The following is a 23,068-nucleotide window of genomic DNA, read 5'->3' on the forward strand; positions in this document are numbered from 1 at the left end:
GGAGGAGTGAAAAGGTGCTTTCCAGCAGCTTTTCTGGCGGAGGGGGACAGGGAGGGGAGAAGGGGAAGGGAGATTCTTAAGGTTGAGCTCTGCCGGCGTTGGCTCCTCCCTCAGTTTCAGTTTCTGTTTTCAATTTCAGTGCAGCTCTGTGGCACCGGGCTAAGCTAAGCGGGTGCCCTGGGCGCTTGGGCGGCAGCTCCGCACTTCTCGGCGGGTGTTGTAGGTAAGAACGGGCAGGGGGGAAGCCAGGTGTAGTTTGTGGTATGCCCGCCTCCTGTCTGGGCTAGATGGGGTTCCTCGTCGATCCCATCTGGGCCCTGCCTCACCTCCCTCACGCGGGATGGGGAGGTCTCCGCACAAGACTGGGCTCGACAGGAGTGGGGCGGGGGCCGGGCTTGGGAAGGGGCCAGGTGGGTCAGGGGTCTGACCCTCCTTCCGTTCTCAGAATGGAGCTGCGACCCTACCAGTGGGAGGTGATCATGCCTGCCCTGGAGGGCAAGAATATCATCATGTGGCTGCCCACGGGGGCGGGGAAGACGCGGGCGGCTGCTTATGTAGCCAAGAGGCATCTCGAGACTGTGGACAGAGCCAAGGTGGTTGTACTGGTCAACAGGGTGAGTAGCCCCCACTCCCCTCGGTGGGGTCTCAGCTCCTCAGATGTCTCCCCAAACCTTCCAGAACTCCGGGGCTGCTGTGGCCGTCTCTGAGCTCACCTGCCTTTTCTCCCATTCCTGTCCCCAGCCAAGTCCTGGGGGGGGCGGGGGTCACCTTGCCTCCTCCCCATCCCCCTTGCCCCCAGGCCAGCTTCGTCTCCCCACCTCATTCTCCATCCGCAGGTGCACCTGGTGAGCCAGCATTGTGAGGAGTTCAGCCGCATGCTGGACAATCGCTGGGCCATTACAACCCTGAGCGGGGACATGGGGCCACGAGCTGGCTTTGGCCACCTGGCCCGGAGCCATGACCTGATCATCTGCACAGCGGAGCTGCTACAGCTGGCGCTGGCCAGCCCCGAGGAGGAGGAGCACGTGGAGCTCCACGGTGAGGGCTGGGAGCCAGGGCAGAGAGGCTGCACCTGAGGCCCCTCCCGGCCGCCCCCGGGGCACCCCTTCTCGTGAAGCTGTTGGGACATTCTGTGGGAGTGAGGGGGTCCCCATTCACCAAACCCTGGCCTACAGCCTCGTAGAGTAGGCCTAGCTATAGTGCAGGATCTTGGGCAAGTCCCCCCAACCAGCACCGCTGAGCCTCAGTTGACTAATCTGTCAAATGGAGGTAAGTCACCCCGGCCGAGGCTGCTCTCTGGAGCCTGGCTGCAAGTTGTAAAAGGAGGAAGGAGTGAGCTGACCTGGGGGGGCTACATGCAGAAAAACTTATGGGGGAGGAAGGGCTTTGCAAATGTAGGTCACAGCCTTGCCCATGTGTCCCCAGCCTTCTCCCTGCTCGTGGTGGACGAGTGTCACCACACGCACAAAGACACCGTCTACAACGTCATCCTGAGCCGGTACCTAGAGCATAAACTCCAGAGGACACGGCCCCTGCCCCAGGTGCTGGGTCTCACAGCCTCCCCAGGCACTGGCGGGGCCTCCACGCTCGAGGGGGCTGTTGACCACATCCTGCAGGTCAGCTTGGCCCTTGTGACCCTGCCCCCACCAGAGCCCCCCCTGGCCTGCCGCATGCCCAGCAGCCCCCCCCCCCCCGAGGTCCTCCCAGGCACTAAGCTCTGGCCTCGGGTGGCTTCTTACTGCGCTTAGATTAGCCTCTGTTCTCTCTACTGTCGCTCTGTTCCATGGGACAGGGCCCTGCCTACCTCTCCAGCCTTACTTCCCGCATCCTCCCCTCACTCCTACTCCACCAGCCTTCTCTCTGGATCTTGAGCATATCAGGTCCTTCTCAGGACCTTTGTGCTCACCATCCCTTTTGCCCTGAATGCCCTTCCCCCCTCACTTGACCTGTCTGGCTCCTTCTTATCATTCAGGGAACAGCTTAAATGTCACCTCCTCTCAGTCTTCCCTGATCACCCCCACTGCACTGTGTCACGTCCCGTCATCCAATTTTATTCTCTTCCGAGCTCAATACTATCTGAAACCCTCCCATTCTGTTATTCTTTGCTGGTTTATCCTCTGTCTCCCCAGCTTGACAATAAGACCGTCTGTAGTCCCACTACCGACAACAGCCCTGGGCACAGAGAGGGCGAGCAATAAATATTTGTGGAGTAAATGGATCCCCACTTCCAGTGGCCCTGCTCTGTGGCAGCTGGGACTATCCTGTCTCAGAGTTCGGCCCATTGTCCTCACAGGACTCTCCCCCATCTGAGTGAACCCCTTTCTCTTGCCCCAGCTCTGTGCCAACCTGGACACGTGGCGCATCATGTCACCGCAGACCTACCGCCGCCACCTGCAGGAGCACAGCCCTCAGCCCTGCAAACAGTATAACCTCTGCCACAGGCGCAGCCGCGTGAGTGGAATGCGAGGGGGGCGGGGTCTGATGTGAAGTTAGGGCACCTGGCTTCGAGCCCTGACTCCACCCCCACGAGCTCTGTGACTTCCGGTTACTTGCTTATTTATCTGAGCCTCTATTTCTCCATTCTGTGAAATGGGGAAGGTACAGCTCGAGGCCACAGCCTGCTGTTTGGTTTGACTCCGATGCCTCTGCCGGCACCTGTAGAAACCCTGTGGAGTGCTTTGCAAACCGTACAGTCGGGCCCTTGGTGCTGAGGCTGTCCTGCGGTGCACACTCTGGCGTCTGCTGTGACAGGGCTGTACAAGGTCTTAGACATCGCTGTGCTCAGGCCAGAGGTCAAGGGCACGTAGCAGGTGGAGGCAGAGCAGGAGCCAGGTGCAGGAACCCCACCTCAGCCTCCAGCCGGGACTCCTTCACATCCCAGTATGCTTCTCCCTGGAGCTCCCTCTTCTCAAACACCGACGTGGCAGCAGGAGCCCTGCGGCTTCAAGCGGAAATCAGCGCCCCCACCGGGGGCTCATTGCCCCCCATTCCCATGTGCATGGGAATCCCTTCACGGCCTCTTCCCATCCAGGACCCGTTTGGGGACACACTGAAGAAGATCATGGACCGAATCCACGACCGTCTGGAGATGCTCGAGTTGAGCCAGGACTACGGGACGCAGAATTATGAGCAGCAAGTGGTGGAGCTGAGCCAGGCTGGTGAGAGGGGCCGTCCGCGCGCCGAGGGCCAGGAGGCCGGGACCTGCCTCGGTGGAGGCTTTAGGGGCGGAGCTCAGCCTCGGGGGGTGGAGTCTGGGCGGGAGGAGGCCTGGAGGCGCGTGGCGGCTCAGACCCTGCTCCCCCGCCGGTCCGCAGCGGCCGAGGCCGGCCTCCAGCAGCGCCGCGTGTATGCTCTCCACTTGCGGCGCTACAATGACGCGCTGCTGGTCCACGACACGGTCCGTGCTGTGGACGCCCTGGACTCGCTGCGGGATTTCTACGACAGGGAGCGCACCACCAAGACCCAGGTCCTGCAGGCCGAGCGCTGGCTGCTGGCGCTGTTCGATGGTGAGGCTCGTGGCAACTGGACTAGACAGGGAACGGGCGCCGACGCAGGCTGGGAAGGGGCCCCCCCGAGGGTGCTGGGGCCCTGTTTTTCTCACTGAGAGTCAAGGCCGTGGATAGGACAAAAGATATATGCCCTCATTTGTGAAGGTTTGTATAGACATGAAAACTAATTCATTTAGTTGGGGGACTGTCCCTCGAAAGTCTAGGGTGTGTGGTACCTTTAACCTGGGAAAGTGAGGTGGTCAGAGCGGGACATTTAAGGCCAGAGGCCTCAGCAAGCCCGAGGGGCGGGGCGAGGATCTTTGTGAAGAGATTTGAGGTTGAGTTCATTCTGGGGAGCAGAAGTCAGAGGTATGTCTGCAAAGAATTCTGTACTGTAGGCCCCTGGTGTCAGGCTGGCTGGGTGGGCAGAGCGAGTCCTTGAATGTTCTCTTGGTGCCGTTCAGGGGGCATCAGGAGCAGATATCCTCAGGGTCCGTCTACCCCGGCAATCCTGTCCCTGTGAACCACACCCTCTCCCGTGCACGCCCTGCGCACCTCCAGACCTGAGTCCTGTGTCTCTGTTTTGGGCTTTTCTGCAAGATTACAAGAATGAGCTGGCCCACCTGGCAACATGCAGCCCAGAGAACCCCAAACTGGAGATGTTAGAACAGATCCTGCGGGAGCAGTTCGGGAGCAGCGACAGCCCCCGGGGCATCATCTTCACTCAAACCCGCCAGAGCACTCACTCCCTCCTGCTCTGGCTCCGGCAGCAGCCGGGCCTGCAGACCATGGACATCAGGGCTGACCTGCTGATCGGGGCAGGGACCAGCAGCCAGAACACCCATATGACCCAGGTGTGGGCTTTGAGGACAGGAGCTGGGCCGGGGCGGGGGTCCCTAGGGGAGAAAGGGTGGGGATAGTCTTGGTAGAGCTCTGGGGACTGATTTCCCCAGGCAGAGGGCAGAGAACTGGGGGAGAGAAGCAGACACTGAGATCCCCAATACTGAAGGTTTTCCTAGTCTGGGGGTCCCTGTGGGCAGAGAGGCTGAAGCTTGGGGGATCTGTAGGGGAGAGGTAAGTGATGTTTTCGGGACAGAGCATCAGAGGACTGGGGCCTGTTGCTGGAGAATAGGTCCTGAGACTGCCTAGCGTGGACAGGTGGGGGCCCTTGAGAATCTGTAGGGAAGCTAGGGGTTAGGTGGTCGGTCACCTGGCAAGACGGGCAAGATCCTGGAGGTAGCGGTGGAGACTCAGGCTCCCTAGGAAAATGGGCCAAAGGGGCCAAACTTGTTGAACCAGGTGAGGCTGGGCCGGCGGGAGGGCAGGCAACCCACCCACTTGGTGTACCATCCACTTTCTCTTCCCCCACCCCAGAGAGACCAGCAAGAAGTGATCCGGAAGTTCCGTGTCGGCACCCTGAACCTCCTGGTGGCCACAAGTGTGGCCGAAGAGGGACTGGACATCCCCCAGTGCAACGTGGTGGTGCGCTATGGGCTCCTGACCAACGAGATCTCCATGGTCCAGGTGCGCGGACCCTGTGTCGCCAACAGCCCTCGAAGGTCCTTGTGGGACCCCAGGCCCACTCACGCCCCTCCCTATCTCCTTCCTCAGGCCAGGGGCCGTGCCCGGGCTGGTCAGAGTATATACTCATTCGTGGCGAACCAAGGCAGTCGGGAGCTGCGGCGGGAGCTGACCAACGAGGCGCTGGAGACGTTGATGGAGCGGGCCGTGGCTGCCGTGCAGAAGATGGACCAGGCCGAGTACCAGGCCAAGGTCTGCGTGCACCCTGCACGCCGTGTGGGCCGGGGGGCTAAGGACGCTCTGCCTGGGAGGTCTCTGGCTGCACACACACACCCCTGCTCCCCCTTTCTCTGCGGGCTAACGTGGCCCACCTGGGAAGGTTTGAAGGAAGGGTAGCAGCCAAGGGTGGGGCTGCCTGGGAAGGCAGTGGCTCTTCTCCAGAATGCCTCGTCACCAAATACCTTGTGTATCTGTGAGCTGCCTCACCAGGCTTCCAGCACCAGGCAGGGGGAACAAGCAAAGACACAAAGTAAGCCCAGAAGCAGGACTTAAATCGATTTCCCCTGAGGCAGGGGCGCCTTCGTCCAGCCTCACCCAGGACGGTCCCTGTGTACCCGTTATCCCAGCATAATTCCTAGCGATGCCCCATGTTAGATTCAAAGGAGCAGCTTTGCGCAGAATCCTCCAGAGAGGAGGCAGAGACTCGGCAACCAAGCTCGCCCTGCTCCCAGCATTGCCTCTGCTCTGTATTATTTCTCCACAGAGCTGCTTCTAGAAGCTCCAGGGAGGGTCGAGGGAAGTCCCTTCTGGGTCCTAATGATCTGAGGTCTTTGGGAGCCCTTAGACCTTGAGCACATTCCAGGGGTCAGGCCTGTGTGGCCCCAGCTCTGCCCGGTGTCTGCTCTGACTCCAGATCCGGGATCTGCAGCGAGCAGCCCTGGTCAAGCGGGCGGCCCGGGCAGCCCAGCGGGAGAATCAGCGACAGCAGTTCTCAGCGGACCAGGTGCAGCTCCTCTGCGTCAACTGCATGGTGGCCGTGGGCCACGGGAGCGACCTGCGGAAGGTGGAGGATGCCCACCATGTCAACGTGAACCCCAACTTCTCGTGAGACTGGGGAAGGGGCTGGCAGGATGAGAGGGAGGGAGGGGCATGATGGGGGACCAAGAACTCCTCCCATCCAGACCGGGCTCTGAGGGCTGGGGAGCTGACACCACATTCTTGATGAGTACCGAGTACCCAGTCTGTGTTTTCAAGAGTTTGGTTAGACCGGTTTTATCACCACCCCATTTAGCAGGTGAGCAAACAGAGGCTCAGAGAGGCAAAATGACTTGTCCAGGCTCCCACAGCCACTGTGTGGTTAAGCAAGAGCTGGAGTTCAGGACACCAAATCCTGAGAGGCCACGAACTGGGCTCCCCACCCCCCCAACCGGTCCCACTTACTCTGAAGACAGAGGGGCTGGTTGTCCCTGAGCCATCCTCTTATCCTGTCCCCTAGAGGGTAAGCTCACCCCCTCCGTCCATCCATCCATCCATTAAGTATTTATTAGGGAGCCGCTGGGCCGAGGACCTGCACACCAGGTTCTCTCATTTACGGAGGCAGCACTCCAGCTAGGTCTTGCCCGATGGATGGGGCTGGAAGGTGGGATGAGCCCAGGCGGGGATGACATGCCAGCACAGCCTCGGGTTGGCTTGCGTGGGAAGGACTGTGAAGGATGAGACTCTGAAGAAGACAGGCTGGCCCGTGGGGAGCCGCGAAGGTCCGGCCTGAGAGTCTGGCCTTTGTTCCATAAGCAGTGAGGAGTCTTGGGTGGATTTTGAGCAAGGGAGCGTCAAGGTCAGATTTACATTTTTAGATGATCACCCTGCAGCTGGCGGAAGGATGGTGTGGGTTGGGAGGGAGGATGGAATGGGGTGGGAGGGAGGAGACTGGAGATCAGCTGGGGGACGGTTAGAATCATCCAGGTGGGCAGTGCTGAGGCCTGAACGTGAGCAGAGGACACGCCGTGAGGCCGCACAGGCAGAGCTTAGTGGAGGGCGGATCTCGTGGCTCTGGGAAGTCTCTGTGCCTCTTGGCAGGCAGAAGAGCCCGAGGCCCAGGTAGAGGCCAAGCAGGCAGGAGGGCGTGAGCTCGGAGGTGATGGGGTCGTGAGGACTGACTCCCCTTCCTCTCCAGGATCTACTACAGTGTCTCCCGGGCAGCTGTGGTCATTGACAGAATCTTCAAGGACTGGAGGCCTGGGGGTACCATTCACTGCAGGAACTGTGGGGAGGTAAGTGTAGGGGCCATGGCCCTTAACTCCAGTCTTCAGAAGTCCCCAGTCTGAGAGAGGAGGCCCAGCCTTCTGTCATCAGGACACCCTCCCGGCGATGGGGGAAGCAGCTCTGCCCCAGGAGCCCCCAGTCGGAGGAGAGAGCTCGACCCGCTGTCTTAGGGAACCCACGGCGTGATCGGGGAGGCAGCTCTGAGGTGGGAGACACAGGCCCTGCATTCAAGGATCCCCCACCTTGAGGAGAGAAGCCCAGTCTGAGGACAGTGATCCTTTAACCCAGCCTCCTCCGTTCCACCGTCAGGCCTGGGGTCTGCAGATGGTCTACAAGTCGGTGAAGCTGCCGGCGCTCAAAGTCCGCAGCATGCTTCTGGAAACACCCCGAGGGAGAGTCCAGGCCAAGAAGTGGTCCCGCGTGCCCTTTCCGGTGCCTGACTTTGACTACCTGCAGCACTGTGCCCAGAACCTGGCCGACCTCTCCCTGGACTGAGCGCCTTGTCACTGCAGTGCCCGCCTCAGGCTGCAGGGGGCAGGAGAACCCGCGGCAACCGCTGTCTTGGGAGAGGGGGTGCCTGGGTCCAAGCCCCTCCCGTCTGAATCATCTGCGGGCGGGGCGGGGGGGGCATGCGGACCAGCCACAGACGAACCTGGGGCACCCCGGCTGGCTCAGACTCCCACGCTGAGGAAGCAGCTCGGGGGCCACAGCTCGGCCCCAGGGCCCCCTAACTTACACCCACAGACGCTCAAATGCACTAGATGGAGGGAGGGGTTGGGGAATTGGGAGGGAAACTGAGGCGGGAAGCTGGCCACACTCTACTAGCAATCAACACTGTTTCCCTTGGTCCCTTGACATTCCTTTCTTTCTATTTTTGAGGCTCCTCATAGATTGAAAATAAACTAGTAGAAAATTGCTGTAGAAAAGTTGTGGTGGGGCGCCTGGGTGGCTCAGTTCGTTAAGCATCTCCCTTCAAGTCAGGTCATGACTTAGGGTCCTGGGATCTAGCCCTGCATAGGGCTGTCTGCTCAGCAGGGAGCCTGCTTCTCCCTCTGTTCCCCCGCTCTCTCGCTATCTCTGTCTCGCCCTCAAATAAATAAAACCTTAAAAAAAAAAAAGATGCGGTATGTTAAACATAGATCTGTTGAGGTATAATGGACATAAAATACACTGTACATATTTATAGCATACAGTTTGATAAATTTTAACCTACCCTCCACACTCAAGACAGTGAACACAGGCATCACCCTCAAAAGTTTCCTCCTTCCCAAGTAACCACTCCCCTGATCTGCTTCGTGGTATATTTTTAATGTTGTTTTGTTTTTTAACCACCCCTCTTTATGGCTCTCCTGTAACCTTATTTGGAGAAGGCATCACAAGTCTAAATTTGAGAGCCATCCAGATGTGAAGCCCCCCCCCCACCTCTTTAGAGGCTCCAACCCCAGCAGCCCCCCTCCATCCTCCCCTAACCCCAGGTCACTTCCCTGGGCTGGGGAGAGGCTGAGATCCAGGACCTGAGGGGTGGTGCTCAGGTAAGCATGGGAGTGGGGGAAGCTGTAAAGGCCTAAATTTTCTGTTCTCATTTTAACAAGAAAGAAAGAAAGAGAAAGAGAGGCAAGATCTAGGTTGATTCTTCAGGGAAAGGGCTATTTCTGTAGTAAGAGGCCCAGCAGGCAGGAGTCACCTTCAAGAGGAAGGGAGGGGGCTAGGGCAGAGATCTGAGAGCAGGATGGCGGTCCTTCCCGCCATCTAACCCCCTTCCCACTGCTACATCCTTGGTCCTGCCTAAGGGGTAGACGGGGGAAATGAAGCCCTCTCTTTTCCCCAGCACCTTCTTTCTCCAGTCTGTCTCTTGTCTAATGGAGGCTGAAATTCCAGTTCCAGTCTCTCTGGTCTCCATTGCCTCAGAGGGTACCGCTTTTCCAGGGCCTGTCTTCCTCCCAATCTCAGGTGTCCCTTGGCCTTGGTTCCAGGAATCACCCTTCTCCCTGCTGTCACATCTCCGCCTCCGAGGGCCTGTCTTCTGCCCATCCGTTCCCCCTTCGCCTTCAGTTATCTCCCCTGCCAGCAACGTGCCTTTTACAGGTCAATAAAATTAGCGACTGGGGGCAGAGGGAGGGGGGCAGGGGCCCAGGGGTGCTAAGCTCAATGGCCGTGAATGTGGCTGGGAGCACGGAGTCTGGACGCCTGTCATTCCAGGGCTAAACGGTGACAGCTGAGGGGCCCAAGCTGGCGTTGGGGGCAGGGGGTAGTGTTGCAGGGAGAGATGGATGGAGGGTAAAGACGACCTGGGCACCTAGTGGCCCCCTCAGTGGCCTGGACACCTACACAGCTGACTCCTGGATGGAGGACCCTGACTTTAGAGCGGGTGACCCATCTCGCACCCACCTTGCCAGGCTGGGAGAGTGTTCTTGAACTAGGATGGAAGGCGGAACTCAGGCCACGAGAGGTTCCTAGGCTTGCTTTTTCTGGTGAAGAGTCTTCATGGGGAGCCAAGGCCTCCGGGCCATGTGGGCTAGACTGGACGAAGTAGGGGATTTCTTGGGGTCCTCAGGACGCAGTCAGTCATCCTACCTTTGCAGCCCTCAAAAAGCCAGAGCTCCAGACCCTCCCTAGTGGCCCAGAAGCTCTCCTCGCTTTCTGCCCACCTGAACGAACCCGCCCACCGGACCCGACCGCGACTCAGGGAGGGGCTGGGCCGCGGCTCCCCCTCCCGGGCCCCGCCCCTCCAGGGCCCCGCCCCCTCCCCCGGCCAGCCCGGAGCCGCCGCGCTCCGGAGCGCAGCGAGAGCAGGTGGCCGCGGCGGGCTCCGTTTCTGCCCTGCAGGTAAGTCAGCGACGCGGGCTGGTCCACGCTGAGGACCTCGAGGGCAACGCGGGGAGAACAAGGCAGCCCCCTCCACCTGTCCTGTGCCTTGGTCTCAAAACTGGGGGACTCCAAGGGACAGTGAGGACAGCCCTTTGGCTCTGCGCACGGACCCTGGGCATCTAGCGGATGGGACTAAACTCTGGAGAAGTTTAGAGGCTTCGGGCTGGTTATCCCCGATGCTGGGGTGGGCTCTGAGGGATGAGAAGAGACAGAGCCGGGCATTAGGCACGCAGCTTTCTGGAGGAGAGCAGGGTGGGGGTAGTGACTGCAGGGCTCCAGGTGAGGACCCGCTCACTGACTCCGGGTGCCCTGGGCCTCATCCAAGTGCAGCATCCTCTCCCCACCCTTAGAGAGCGATGGGGTGGCCCAAACAGCGTCTGTTCTGTGGGTAAATGAGGTAAGAGTGCATAGCTGAGCTGGGACCTGGGTTTTCCGGTAAGCCCAGGGCACCCACATCATTTGTTACACCTGGGTACAGAACAGCATGGGTGAGGGGGATGAGGGAGCCGGGGATCATCCAGATGGTCTGGGGAGCCCAGAGAGCCTGGGGACCGCCTAGATCTGTACCGTGCTCATGTCCCAGAGCCAGGTGGAGAAAGTGATCACCGAACGGAGCCTGACTGCAGACGGGGGTGCATTTGTATGCTCTGTGTTGGGGTTTGGGTTGTAGGAAAGGGGTCGTGCCTCCCAGTACTCAAGGAAGGCTCCCTGGAAGAGGTGGTCTGGGGCTGACAGCTCAGATATCATGCTCAGAGCTCTGAGCTACAAGGGAGAGTCAGACTTTGGGCCTTGGTGCTGGGCTGGGGTAGAGCAGACGACCCCAGACTGTAGAAAAAAAGGAGGTCAGGATGCTATCCTCTGGATGCAGCCAGGACCCCACAGACCTTCTAGAGATCGTCACAAGCCCAGGGACAATTGGAGCTCCAATGCAGGTAGAAGGGCTTCCTGTGTATGTCTAGTTCCCCATTCCGGTGTCTCCTTCCACCACATAAACTATCATCGTCAGGAAGTTCTTTCTCATATCTGACTTTCATCCCTTCTGCTTCTGTGCCCACTTGCTTCTGGAAGGCAGTGGGAAAAGTAGGGTTGTTGTGGTCAGTTAGACTTGAGTGCTATCACCTGTGCCTACTGTGTGACCTCGGGCTAGTTACTTAACCTCTGAATTTGCTCTCCCACCTGTAAAATGGGGATAATAATAGAACCCACCTCATAGGGTGGCCTGAAGGATTAAATGAGAATACGCCTGGAGAGCGCTTAGCATAGTGCCTGGCGCCTGGTGAGAGCTCAACAAGTATAAGTGTCCCCTCGAGTGTAGGACAGCAAAGCCGGTCTGCGGGACAGGGCGGGGGGGGGGGGGGGTGCAGGGGGGATGGAAGTTTTTTTTTAAACTTGGCCCGAGAGAGCAATGCCCTTCACCACTGCCACCCCTCCAGCCCCTGCGCCCTGCTGGTCCCTGGATCTCAGCTGGACCCATCTGGGCTGCCCAGGGCCCCTCTCCTTCTCTTTTAGCTGCCCAGGGTGAAGAGGGGGGCCCCGACAGGGCAGGGGCCAGTGGCAGCAGGAGCCTACTTGGGGCTATGCCTTAAGGGAACAGAGTAGTTTAGGGGCGCCTGGGTGGTGCAGTCATTAAGCATCTGCCTTCGGCTCAGGGTGTGATCCCAGCGTTCTGGGATCGAGCCACACATCAGGCTCCTCCGCTAGGAGCCTGCTTCTTCCTCTCCCACTCCCCCTGCTTGTGTTCCCTCTCTGCTGGCTGTCCCTGTCAAATAAATAAATAAAATCTTAAAAAAAAAAAAAAAAGGGAACAGTAGTTTAAGGACCCAACTGAAAAAAAAAATGCCCGTTTGTCATTGCCTCCCTGCCCTCCCCACCTCCAGAAATCCCCAAGTTGGGATCAAGCCGCACTAAGTTTTTCCAGGAAGATAAATAATACAAGCGACTGAAAGTCCTGTTTGGGGATTGTCCAAGCTGTCCTCCAATGGAAAGACAGCTTCAGTCCCTGGCCCGAGCTCTGGAGGCTGCTGGGGAAGGCTGGGTCTAGTAATCACCCTTAAACCTGGGCCGGGGAGGGAGTGCCCGTGTCCCCGCTGGGTGATTTCAAGGGCTCCGCTCATTCCCAGATCTGTGACTCTGGAGGTCCCTGCCCCAATGGTCACCAGCTTGCTGCTAGCCCATGCAAGCCTCTGCCCTGGGCCTGTTCTCAACGCAGGTTATGCTGCTGGTGGGTGCTTCCCTAAACCTGAGTGGCCACTGATGAGGGCTCAGGGGCAGCTGTTTGCCAGGCATGAGGACGGAGCCGGGATGTGAGGCTGGGCTGCCACAGCAGGCATCAGAGTCCCTTGCGGTGCAGAACAGAGCTCTCCCCACATGGCGTCGTTCTCCCGCAAAACTCCGCGGAGTCAGAGAAATCTACATTGGCACCTGGTCTTCCAGGCTGGTATGAGAGTGTCCTTGTCAAGATGGGAGGTTAGAACATATTTTAATTAAGAGTGTGTGGCTTGGTTTCTAACTTTTAAATGGGCGCCCACTCCTTCTCTTGCCCCCGGCCCTGCAAATGTGAGGGGTGGGCCTGGCGGCACCCGTGAGTGACGCTGCTATTTGGTGAATTCTCTTCCTGCTCACTCGGTCCCCCAGTTGAGCAGCACCCCTGTAAAACTGGGCTTAGGACACGCCCCCCGGACCAGGAAGGAGCTTCAAGGTGAAATGGAGACTGTCAGCTGTCACTAACAAGCAGTCCCCACTTGGGCTTGCTGACCTCATTCTCCACCCCAAAATTGGGACAGTTTTTTCAAATGTCCTGTGATGCTTAAGAGGGAATGGATGAGAGGAAGAGAGTCGCTTATCTCCTGACATGGGGAGGGTGTGGGCGCTTTCTGGGCCCCAGGAGCTCAGCGGAGCTGCCGCAGCAGTGGGGAGGGCTGTGAGACTGGGGGGGGAGGTCAGGGCCGGATTCCCCCACCCCTCCTGCTGCCCTTCTCAGAGAGAGAGGCGCCTGCAGCCAGGAGGGGCCGTGGGTCTGTAACGTGGGTCCTCCTGTAAGTTTGGATCTTGGGCTTTGGCTGGAGGAGAGTGTGGGGGCCAGCTGGCCAGGCAGCGGGAGTCATCCCCGGCGGGAATGAATGGCACACTGGTCTCCACTCCAATTGAGTGCCCTGTGGCACCTGGGCACGCCGTCTGTTCAGAGGAGAGAGACTCACGGCCTTTTTGTGGCCGTCTCTGACGCTCATTGACTGTGATTGGGCTCTTTGAGGACCAGACCTGCCACCTTGGCCTCGTTGGCGCCGGGGAGGACTTGATGGAGCGGGACGCAGGCACACTCACCCCCAGACACTCTCGCACAGCCAGGCACACGTGTCCCCCCGCGTGAGCTCGCAGATGGTGCTGTATGCACTTGCACACCCCTAAACACGGCTCCGAGTGCAACGTCAGGGATGGGACCCCTGCAGGCCCACGCTGACACGTGTACCTGGGCCACCCGCGTGCCTCCCCCACAGCCACAGTGTCACCCTCCCCGATCAGTGACTTTTCATTCACCTTGGGTGACCTGCCAGTGCCCGTGGCCAAGGGTTGGCTTCCTCGGGGGTGGCTGGGGGCCAGACGCCTGCAGCCCTTCAAACAGCGTTGGGGACAGAAGACAGCAGCAGTGCCCTCCTGGGACTCCCTGCAAACCCCATTGGATTTGTCATTCGGCATGTCGCCCCCCCCAAGTCTGTCCGGAGTGTCCCCAGGCCCTGAGTCTCTCAGTCAGTCTGTCCCTGCGTAGCTCTGTGAGCCTCTTTCTGCCTCTCAGCTTGCAAGTGCGCATCTGTCCCTGTGTCCCCTGCTCGGTCCTTCCCCTGCGCCTCTGCCTGTCGTTTCCATCTGTCCCTCGTCTCTCCCCGTCTCTGGGTCCATCTCTCCTTCTCTGTGTGTGTGTGTCTCTCTCTCTTTTTCTCTGTATGAGTGTCTCCCTCTCTTTCTAAGTCCCTTTCTTTTTCTGTGTGTCTCTGCCCCTCGGTCTCTGTCACCTCCTCTCAGGCTCTCTCCTCGTCTCAGCTCTGTGTCTCCAGCTGTGTGGCGTCTCTCGAGTTCGTCTTTCTGTCTTTACCTCTCTCCCTCTCCGCCTCTAAGTCTGGGTGTGTGTCTGTCTGATGTCCGTCTGTCTTACTCTCGTGAGGGGTCTCAGAGGAGCGGGATGGCCACATGTCTCTGAGTGTATCAGGTTCTGGAGAGGACAGATGTCAGCCCACCTTCCCCAGCTCCTCTGTCGAGAACTTCAGAACTTGGGGGCTTTGGCTCCAGACTTCCTCTTCAGCCACAAGGCCCAGGGTCATGGCCTGGGAACAGGGCTGGGGGTTCCGAGGGACCAGGAAGAGAGCTCTTTGTCTGTCTGGTTGATCCGATTGACCCTGAGCTGAAGGAAGGGTGTTGGGAACTTGGAGTCTTCCTCAGAAGAGGCACTCGCCAGAGTGGGTCTGACTTGCCACTTTTCCTCGAAGCAGCCAAGCTCAACGCACCCACCCCAGGCCCCAGCTTCCTGCTCCAACCCCCCAGCGCACTCCCCGCCCTGTTCCAAACACTTCCACCAACCGGCCCAGGGCGAGGGCCTGCTCTGCCTCCCTGTCCTCTCCCCAGGTCCCCATCTCAGCCGGCCTCTCCTCACTGCCCTGGCCTCTCGCATAGGAGCGGCTGTGTTGGCTGTTTGTTTTTTTGACTAAGGTTTCCTCGGGTGGGGAGAGGACCAAATCCACGGAGAGTTTGCCCCGGTTCAGATGCCCCAGCAAGAGGCCAGAGCGGGCTGCCGTGTCCCACCGCCCTCACTGTCTTCCCCCAGGTCCCACCTGCCTCTTCTCTATCCTCGGGCCTCAGACTTTTCTCCCTTCCCGGTCTGGATCCGTGATTCCTCCCACTGGGCGGACAGGATGGGGCGGTATGAGCCTCACTGCTCACCACCCCAACCCTCACCTAGGAGGGGGGAAATACCTAGAGACGGTATTGGGAACTGGGCCCCTTGTGTTCTTTGGGGGTTCCCGAAGAGGGACAACATCATGTGTGGTCTTGGAAAGTGGGAGAAGTCTGTGCACCTGCCTAACCACTCTGGCTGAGGCTTGAGTCAGGGCTAGCGTGAGACTCAAACAGAGAAATAATGCTCAATGGGCCTGCGGCCTCTAGGGATCTGTCCTGGAACCGTCTCCGTGGGACACTAAGGTCCATTCCCAGGCTGTGGTACCGTAGTATATACAGAACTGTCTCGTCCTGCCCTCTGAGCCGCTGGAGAAGCAACGAAATCGCTACTGAGACAGAGTCTGGACTTGAAACCAGGTCTCCTCACTCCCCACAGCCAGGCCTCCTCACTGGCTTGGGCCACAGCTGCCCCTTGAGCAAAAAGGACCCACTTCCCTCGGCATCTCACCCTCCCCCACATTCCCTCCGTCCTCACTGGCCTGCAGTGGAGGCTCCTGGTCCCACCTGGGTGTCTCGGGGTTGGAAAGGGAGTGTAAGGCAGGTAGCGTTCTCGTGACCTCGTTCTGAGATCTGCTGTCCTAGTTTGCAGCTTCCTGAGGGGAGAGGGACATGAGAAGCTTTTAGACATGGTTTCAACCATCTGGGTGCTAATTGGGAATGCGACTGTCCCTAGGTTGAGCTGGGACAGCTATTCCGGGGCTTCAGGATGAGGTGTGGAGGTGGAGAGGCCAGAGGAGAGATCAGGAAGTTTCCCCAAATAGCCTAGCCCACAGCCAAAAGTGGGAGCTAGGGGGTGTTGGGGGCGGCCCGGCTGGGGGGCAGCTGGCCAGTTGGCACAGGGACCTGGGTCTTGGGAAGCTGGGCAAGGGGCAGGGAAGAAGCATGTCTGGCATTGTCTTTTCTTTTCTCTCCTGCTAACGGGCTCCTCTGGAACTTGGTGTCACGAGTGAGGGGGGCAGGGGGTGGGGATAGAGGTGGAAGGGTGTATTTCTGTCCTGTCCCTTTTTTCTCCCAAGGGCCCTCGTGAGCTCCAACCCATTCCCCTGCCCCTCACCGTCGTGACACTGACTTATTCATTCATTCCACAAATATTTATTGAGCACCTACTATGTGTTATACTATACTAGCTAGGCTTGCCCTGGGAACTCAAGGGGGGAGTAAGACAGGGTGAAGGAGAAGGAGCGCGAGGAGGCAGGAAGGAAATCTACCTAAAGGAGGGCAGCTCGTGGAGGTGGCATTTCGCTATCAGCGCTGAGAAGGCGAGGTGGGGGCCGGGAGGGAAAGGGTGCTCCAGGCAGAAAGAACAGGGTTTGAGAACGCTCCGAGGTCAGGGGGACCTCACTGTGCTCCAGGGAGAGAAAGAGCCCAGTGTGGCCGGAGTATGCTATGCAGGGGAGGGAGGGGTACAAAAACATGGGAGGGGCACAGGATCTTTTGACCTGGACATTTGGACCCCCAGGATGTTTTGAATGCAAACATTTTAAACCAAAACATACCAGCCCTGAAGACTTTTTTAGAAAGTGGTTTCCAGTTTGAACTCTTTTCATCCAACTTAATTCCTCGATCTGATTTTTCCATTTTTCCTATAGGGTACAGCTAAACATATTTCCATTTTTTAAAATCCCATTTTAATTTTACTGGAATTATTTTCATCGACATCAATGCCATATACGTTTTGCTGTTGAGATTTGATCCATCAATCAATTCGGCATCCGTTGAAGGCTGCTGACCTTCCTCTCAGCCATTGTGTGACTGAGCAAACGCATCTGAGTTTGGAAGATTTAAATTTTAAAAAACATTTGTGGTCAAGACTGGATTCTTCTGTCCATTTTAGTCAATGAGGAGTTTTTCTGTATCTGGTTCTAGCCGTCGGCAGTGTTAGCTCTACCAGTAATTTCCTCAGTGGAGAATTGTATTTCCATCTCAGTAAATCTGTGGGAGGAATCCAGAGGAAGGGTGGGTTGGAAGAGGAGAAGGGTTTTGTGGGGGGGGGAACAGAGGCCAGATCTTCCAGGCTGGGGATAAGGATTCTCCTAAGGTGGGGGTGAGGGAGAAGCCTTTGGAGGTTTAGGGCAAGAGAAGGGTGTGATCGGATTTCCCTTTTTAAAAGGCTCCTTCTGGTGCATGGAGAACAAACCAGGAAAGTGAGAGGTGGAGAAGTGGAGGCAGGGAGGCCCGTGAAGAGGCTGTTATGCCAGGCCAGGTGGTAAAGAGAAGTCAACAGATTGAAGAAAGATTAGGGAGACAGAAAGGGTAACCAGAGTAGCCTCCGTGTCATTCCCCACCCCCTCAGCCCCTGCCTGTCCCTTCCTCTGGAGCCCCAGACGCCTTAAGAGTCTGGCCACCCGGAATTTGCACAGGGTGGAGATCAAGAATGGGGTGTTTTCCTTGGGGCTGCCGCCCAGTCTGTCTCCTGGCTGAATGCAGCTGAGGGAGGGTTAGGGATACCCTGCCGAGGTGGGTGTGGGGGGTGCTGGGAGGGGTGGGGGATGGCCTTCAGATCCGCCCAGCCAGAGCACGTGGCTGGAGAGGCCAGGGCGACCGCAGGCCTGGCAGTGAAATAGACCCAGACACAGGGCGCTTGTCTGGCCATGGCTCTGAGCTCAGGGTGTGACCCTGGGCAGGGGTACAAAGGGGCTTCTGTCAGTGCAGGGCACGGAGCCCACCTGGGCCAGGCCAGGCCAGGCGCCTGGAGAGTGAGGGCGGTGGGCCTGGGGGTGCTGGGAGAGAGAAGGCTTGAAGTGTCATACACGGGGGTTTGGGTGTCGTCTCAGGCAGTCCCTTCCCCTCCTTGATCCTCAGTCTCCTCACCTGTAAAATGGAATCTTTTTTTTTTTTAATGATTTTTTTATTATATTGTGTTAGTCACCATACAGTACATCCCCGGTTTCCGATGTAAAGCTCGATGACTCATTAGTTGTGTATAACACCCAGTGCACCATGCAATACGTGCCCTCCTTACTACCCATCACCGGTCTGTCCCATTCCCCCACCCCCTCCCCTCTGAGGCCCTCAGTTTGTTTCTCAGAGTCCATAGTCTCTCATGCTTCTGTAACGTGGAATCTTAATCCCCGCCCCCAGACCTGGCGCGTTGCCAGGCCCCACTTCGATGACGAACTAAAGCATCCCCTTCATACAATCGTGTATTTTTAAACATCATTTCACAAACACGCGTAGTGATTGCCATGCGCGTGTTTGCTGAACACTTAATGACTATTGGCCCATTTATCCCCCGTAATGACCCTCTAAGAGAGGTACTACTTATTCTTATTTTACAGATGGGGAAACCGAGGCACAGAGGTGGCCAAGGTCACACAGTTAGGAAGTGGCAGAGGTAGGATCGAACCCAGGCATTATGGCTATACTATGTCGTTTCCCCAAAGAAAGAGGTGGACACCGTGCCAGGCCCCTGAAGTGGGGGGACCCTGATTCTTCAGCAGGGGTAGGGGTATACTCTGGGACACCTCTGCTTCGGAGAACACAACTGTGTCATTCCTCCCATCCCAGGGCCTGGCCGCTAGGGCAGGGCGAAAGGTGCAATAGGAGAGACTCCACAAGAGGAGTCAGAGGAGGAGACCTGGGAGGAGGGATGGAGCAAGGATCTCTCAGAGCGGGTCCCAACACTGCTGTCTTCGGCACAGTTGTGGGGGCAGCTGTGCCCAGCAGAGCTGGGTAGATTTGGTATTCCTTCAACCAGGACGAGGCATACCCTGTGGGATGCCAGGCTCGGTGGCATGTGGCTGGAGAAGCCAGCCCTACCCCCGAGAGCCCAGGGTCTGGCCGGGCAGGAAGCATGGGCACAATGGCACAGGGGCTCTGGACCAGGGGCCGAGGGGAGTGAGGAAACGGATCCCAAGCCCACAGCAGCGGGGCCCTTCAGGCTCCATGATAAGCCTAGGAGTATGGCCGGGACCTGACGGGGAGAAAGGAGGCGCCTCCCAGGCTGAGGCCAGAGATGGGTCAGCGTGTCCCGAAGCAGCAGGTGGTCCCGCGGGGGCACGGCTGGGGTCAGTAGTGGGGGGCTCTCACTGCCAGGCTCGGAGCTCAGACTTCGTCTCCTAGGCACATCTCTAGACCCGCCTGCTCTTCCGAATCACTCAGGTGCTTGTGAGAAAGTCTGGTGCTGGGCCTTCCCCCAGCCCCCAAATCCGAATGCTGAGGGTTGCGGTCCAGCCCAGGATGCCGGACCAATTACCCAGGTGCCACTCACGTGGACAGGCGCCTGGGAAAACTGCAGGGCAAGGGGTTCTCACCTTTGGCTACACATCAGGATCACCTGAGCAGAATTTAAAATCCCGTTGTCCAGACGGCACCCCAGCCCCGTCCCATCAGAGCCCCCGGGAGGGGCCCAGCGATCAGAAACTTTCGGAGCTGCCCCCATGATTCCAGTGAGTCGCCACGGTCGAGGGCCCTGAGGCAGGCCTGTCCCTCACATCAGCCAGGTCTGGGCTGAACTGTCCCCTCCTGAGAGAGGCTTTCCTGGCCGCTCACCCTCCCTGACCTCGTGTGGTGATCTACTTAGTGACCGTGACCATCGCCCCCAGATTGCAAGTTTCGTAACGGCCCCTCGGGACTTCCGTTCAGTGCTGGGTCCCCTGGGTGAAGAATGAGGGCCTGGCTTGTAGCTGGTGTCCGACAGACATTTACTCCGCGAGTTGACTGAGCCCCTACTCAGTGGTAAGCACAAAGGGAGGCATCTCCCTGCGTTGTTCCTTAATTTTCCCAACAACCGCATGACGTACATACTGCTGGGCCCATTTTACAGATCACAGAGGTGAAGCAACTTGCCCAAGTTCTGACTTACTGCTGCGCCTGGTCGCTGTCCTGGGCCCGCGCTGCCTCCCAGCTCAGGCCGCTGAGCAGCCCTGGGGGCCAGAGAGAGGGCCTGGGGGGCTTGGGACATGTTGACGCAGCCCATCCCAGGGGCGTTCTTGGAACGTCTCGGCTGGTTTTGAAAGGCCTCCTTCATGGCCTGCGAGGGCCGTGTGCTTCCGCCCACCAGCCAATTCGAGAGGAGGCCTCCTTGATGTGGTCGGCACTTCTGCCTGGCCAGCAAGGTGGACCGTGGCCACCCCACCCTCTCCCTCCCTCCTGCTCAGGGTGACCCTGGGATCTCAGGGTCATTTTCAGCCTCTCCCTGCCTCCATCCTTCTGGATTCAGTTTCTAATACTGAGGAAGGGGAAGGGCCCCAAGGTCCAGTGGGGTGGGCTGGGGTGGGAGGATTCTGTGGAACAGACTGGCTAAATGAGGGCACCAGGAAATGAAGGGTGGGTCAAGAAAATGCAAAGATCTTAATTTCTGCAGGGTTGATCCTGGCTGGTAGTCAGGGCCTTTCCCAGCCTGCTCTGAATGCAGCTCTTTAAGTAAGAGGGAAGGTAGCCAAGGTCCCAGTGAGGACCCCTAGGCCCTCAGCCTTTCCCTTCCCTCCCATGGGGCAGTATGGGGAAGTCCCCCCAGTAGGCTGACTGCCTTCTTGATTGCTGCTATTGAAGCTAATATTCTGGGGAGGGGGCCACCCTGCTCTCGGCACCCCACTTCCCAGCTTCCTCTCCTCCAGCTCCGGCCTCTCCTATACAACCCAGGCAGCTTTGCCAAGCCCGGTGAGGAGGTTGAAATAATTTCCGTTGCGTTGGCAACAAACACAAGTTGGATACAGCTTTGGACTGGGAAAGAGTGGGGATAGGCTGGCAGCCTGGCGAGGCAAGGGGACGGGCAGGAGGGGAGGGGTTTTGTCTGGATATGAGGATGGGCACCCTGGGTGGGAGGGGGGATCGTGGGTGACGTTTTGGGGGTCCCACCCAGCCCCTTGTGCCTTGCCTCTCTTCTTGCCCCATTGCTTTCCAATGCACAGCGGTGAGGAAGTTCTTTCTGCAGTCTGATCACTGTCCCTCCTGCTGTAACTAACAATGTCATCCTTCACACCACCCTGGCTCTTTGCGGCTTGCAGGGTTGGTCTGTATGTTGTCTTAGTTCATCTCCTCAGTTGTCAGCCTTGGGTTAGGGGAGTTATTATCAGTTATTGTCATTGTTATCCCCATGTCATAGACGAGGAGACTGAGGTGTGGAGCAAGGGGGTGTGTTCCCAGGCTCGGGGTAGTAAGTGGCAGAATTGTAATCAGAGCAGGTGTGCCTGATCCCAAGTTATTTGGGTTCCCCTGAGGCCCTGCAAACTACATCCCCCAGACAGCACTCACCCCTCTCCCCCCGCTTCTCCCCCTGCCATTTCACCACAACTCAGAAGCAGGCCAGGCCTGGAGAGGTCATTCCGTCCATCCCCCTGCCTCTAGCCCCGTGCCGTGGAGCCCCCAAGTGGCCAGTATCTGGAGCTCATCTGGCCATGGTCCAAGAGAGGGTAATGGTGGCAGTTGGGGGAGTCAAGGGCGTCAGCTGCTGCTGCTGCTTTTTGAGCAAAGACTTTTAAAGTTTAATGTGATAATCTCACCCTGATCACTGCAAACTGAGGGCCTCATGCTTGTCCAAGAATCCATCACCGGCCTCACACGAGGAGCTCCACTGAGCCCTCCTGTCTCCCCCCCTCCCCCCCATCCTCCTGCATGCCGAGGTGGACTGAGCCTTTTGGTTTGGTTTTAGTGGAAAGGAGATGGTTCCAGATCATGGGAGGGATGATTTGGGCCTCCCTGCTTCAAGACCTGGACAAGTGGACCCCGATCCTTCCCTTTTACATCTGAGAAGTTAGTGTTCTAGGAAGGTAGGAAAGAGCTGCCGGTGAGTCTGGGTGGGAGGCCGGTCAGGGGGCACAGAAAATCAGCCCCGCAAGGGACGCAGGAAGTCATCACAGCCCCCCGCTCCATTCTGCTGGCTGGGAAACCGAGGCCTGCTGCTCTTGCCTCCACATCGTGCCTGCCCAGAAGTGAACCAATTAACACCGTGTCTGGTTCTGTGTTCCGAGCGCCTGTCTCATTATTTGGGGATTTATGTCTCGGTCACCGTGAAGGACGACTGTCCCGGTTTCCACTGGGGGGAGCCTGGCCAGCCCTGGAGCTCAGCAGGGCAAGAGGTGGTGCCATCCTGCTTGGGGCAGGATGGGGATTTAATTTCAGGGGGATTTGCAACCAGTGGGGAGCCGCCCTGGGCACATGGTGGCTCTGGGCTATTTTAGGAGGCAAAAGGCCGGCCCCGTTGGGGGAGGGATCATGGCGAACTTGTTCAAGTCTTTAGGGATTTTGCCCTTTAGGTGACGGAACAGAAAGGAGCAGTGATGGATGGGACAGGCCCACCTGAGGCTGGGACTTCTCTCACCCTCCCGGAACCCAGGGGCCCAGAACGACTCTGCACACCCCAGCCCCAGTTGGGGCCATGAGCAGAGAAGCAGCTGGCTGGGCAGGGGTCTACGGCTCCTTGCCTGAGCCCCTTTGCTACAGGCTTTGCTTCAGCTGGGGCTCTTGGTGTTATTACTATGAATGATTAGTCTAACCATCTCATATTTTTGTGGTAGAAATTATATTTACTGAGCACTCAGCGAAGGCCACATGGGGCCGGGAAGAGGGCTCAGCCTGGAGCAGGCACAACCAGGCTCCTGTCCAGGCCCGGCTGATTCCAAGCTGGTACCAGGGGCTACATAAGTCCCGTCCCCGCTCCGAGCCCCAGTGCCCTGTCTCTCAAGCGGGGACTCTGACACCTCATTAAAGATGCTCGTATTATGAATTGGATGCATATTATGTCGGGCACTCTGCAGGGATGACTTCACATTACCCTGGGCTTTATTGTTCTGTATTCATGGCCCCGTCTTATAGATAAGGAAACTGAAGCTCAGAGAGGGAAAGTCACCCGCCTCAGCTCACACAGCCAGAGGAAGGAACCCAATCCATTTCTGGCTCTCACAGTGAGAGGCGGCTTGTTCCTCAAACCCAGCAGCATGGATTGGTTGCCTTGGTGCGCCAGGCACTGTGCTGGGGCCGGGGATTCCTCACAGACAAGGCAGAGGAGGAGGAAGTAACGGGATGAGACTGGGCTGCAGTGAGAA

At 58.1% G+C, this 23,068-nt stretch overlaps 1 protein-coding gene across 1 annotated transcript; it reads left to right on the forward strand.

Annotated features, from left to right (window-relative positions):
• Positions 1-8,389, forward strand: DHX58 (DExH-box helicase 58). The gene is made up of 13 exons (XM_026512820.4): positions 1-223; positions 446-614; positions 837-1,038; positions 1,426-1,616; positions 2,335-2,451; positions 3,032-3,158; positions 3,315-3,506; positions 4,089-4,342; positions 4,863-5,012; positions 5,100-5,261; positions 5,923-6,113; positions 7,183-7,279; positions 7,581-8,389. The coding sequence occupies exons 2-13, from the start codon at positions 447-449 to the stop codon at positions 7,764-7,766; spliced, it is 2,037 nt and encodes a 678-aa protein (XP_026368605.1). The 5' UTR covers positions 1-223; position 446; the 3' UTR covers positions 7,767-8,389.
• The last annotated feature ends 14,679 nt before the right edge of the window (positions 8,390-23,068 follow it).

The sequence above is a fragment of the Ursus arctos genome, unplaced genomic scaffold (genome assembly GCF_023065955.2).
Source record: "Ursus arctos isolate Adak ecotype North America unplaced genomic scaffold, UrsArc2.0 scaffold_24, whole genome shotgun sequence".
NCBI classification, from domain to species: domain Eukaryota; kingdom Metazoa; phylum Chordata; class Mammalia; order Carnivora; family Ursidae; genus Ursus; species Ursus arctos.

Bases quoted from the DNA above. Each gene is read 5' to 3' on its own strand.
- DHX58 (XM_026512820.4), top strand. From the start codon at position 447: ATGGAGCTGCGACCCTACCAGTGGGAGGTGATCATGCCTGCCCTGGAG. The intron at 4,343-4,862 runs GTGTGGGCTTTG...CCCCCACCCCAG, and splicing joins AGAACACCCATATGACCCAG to AGAGACCAGCAAGAAGTGAT. The intron at 7,280-7,580 runs GTAAGTGTAGGG...TTCCACCGTCAG, and splicing joins ACTGCAGGAACTGTGGGGAG to GCCTGGGGTCTGCAGATGGT.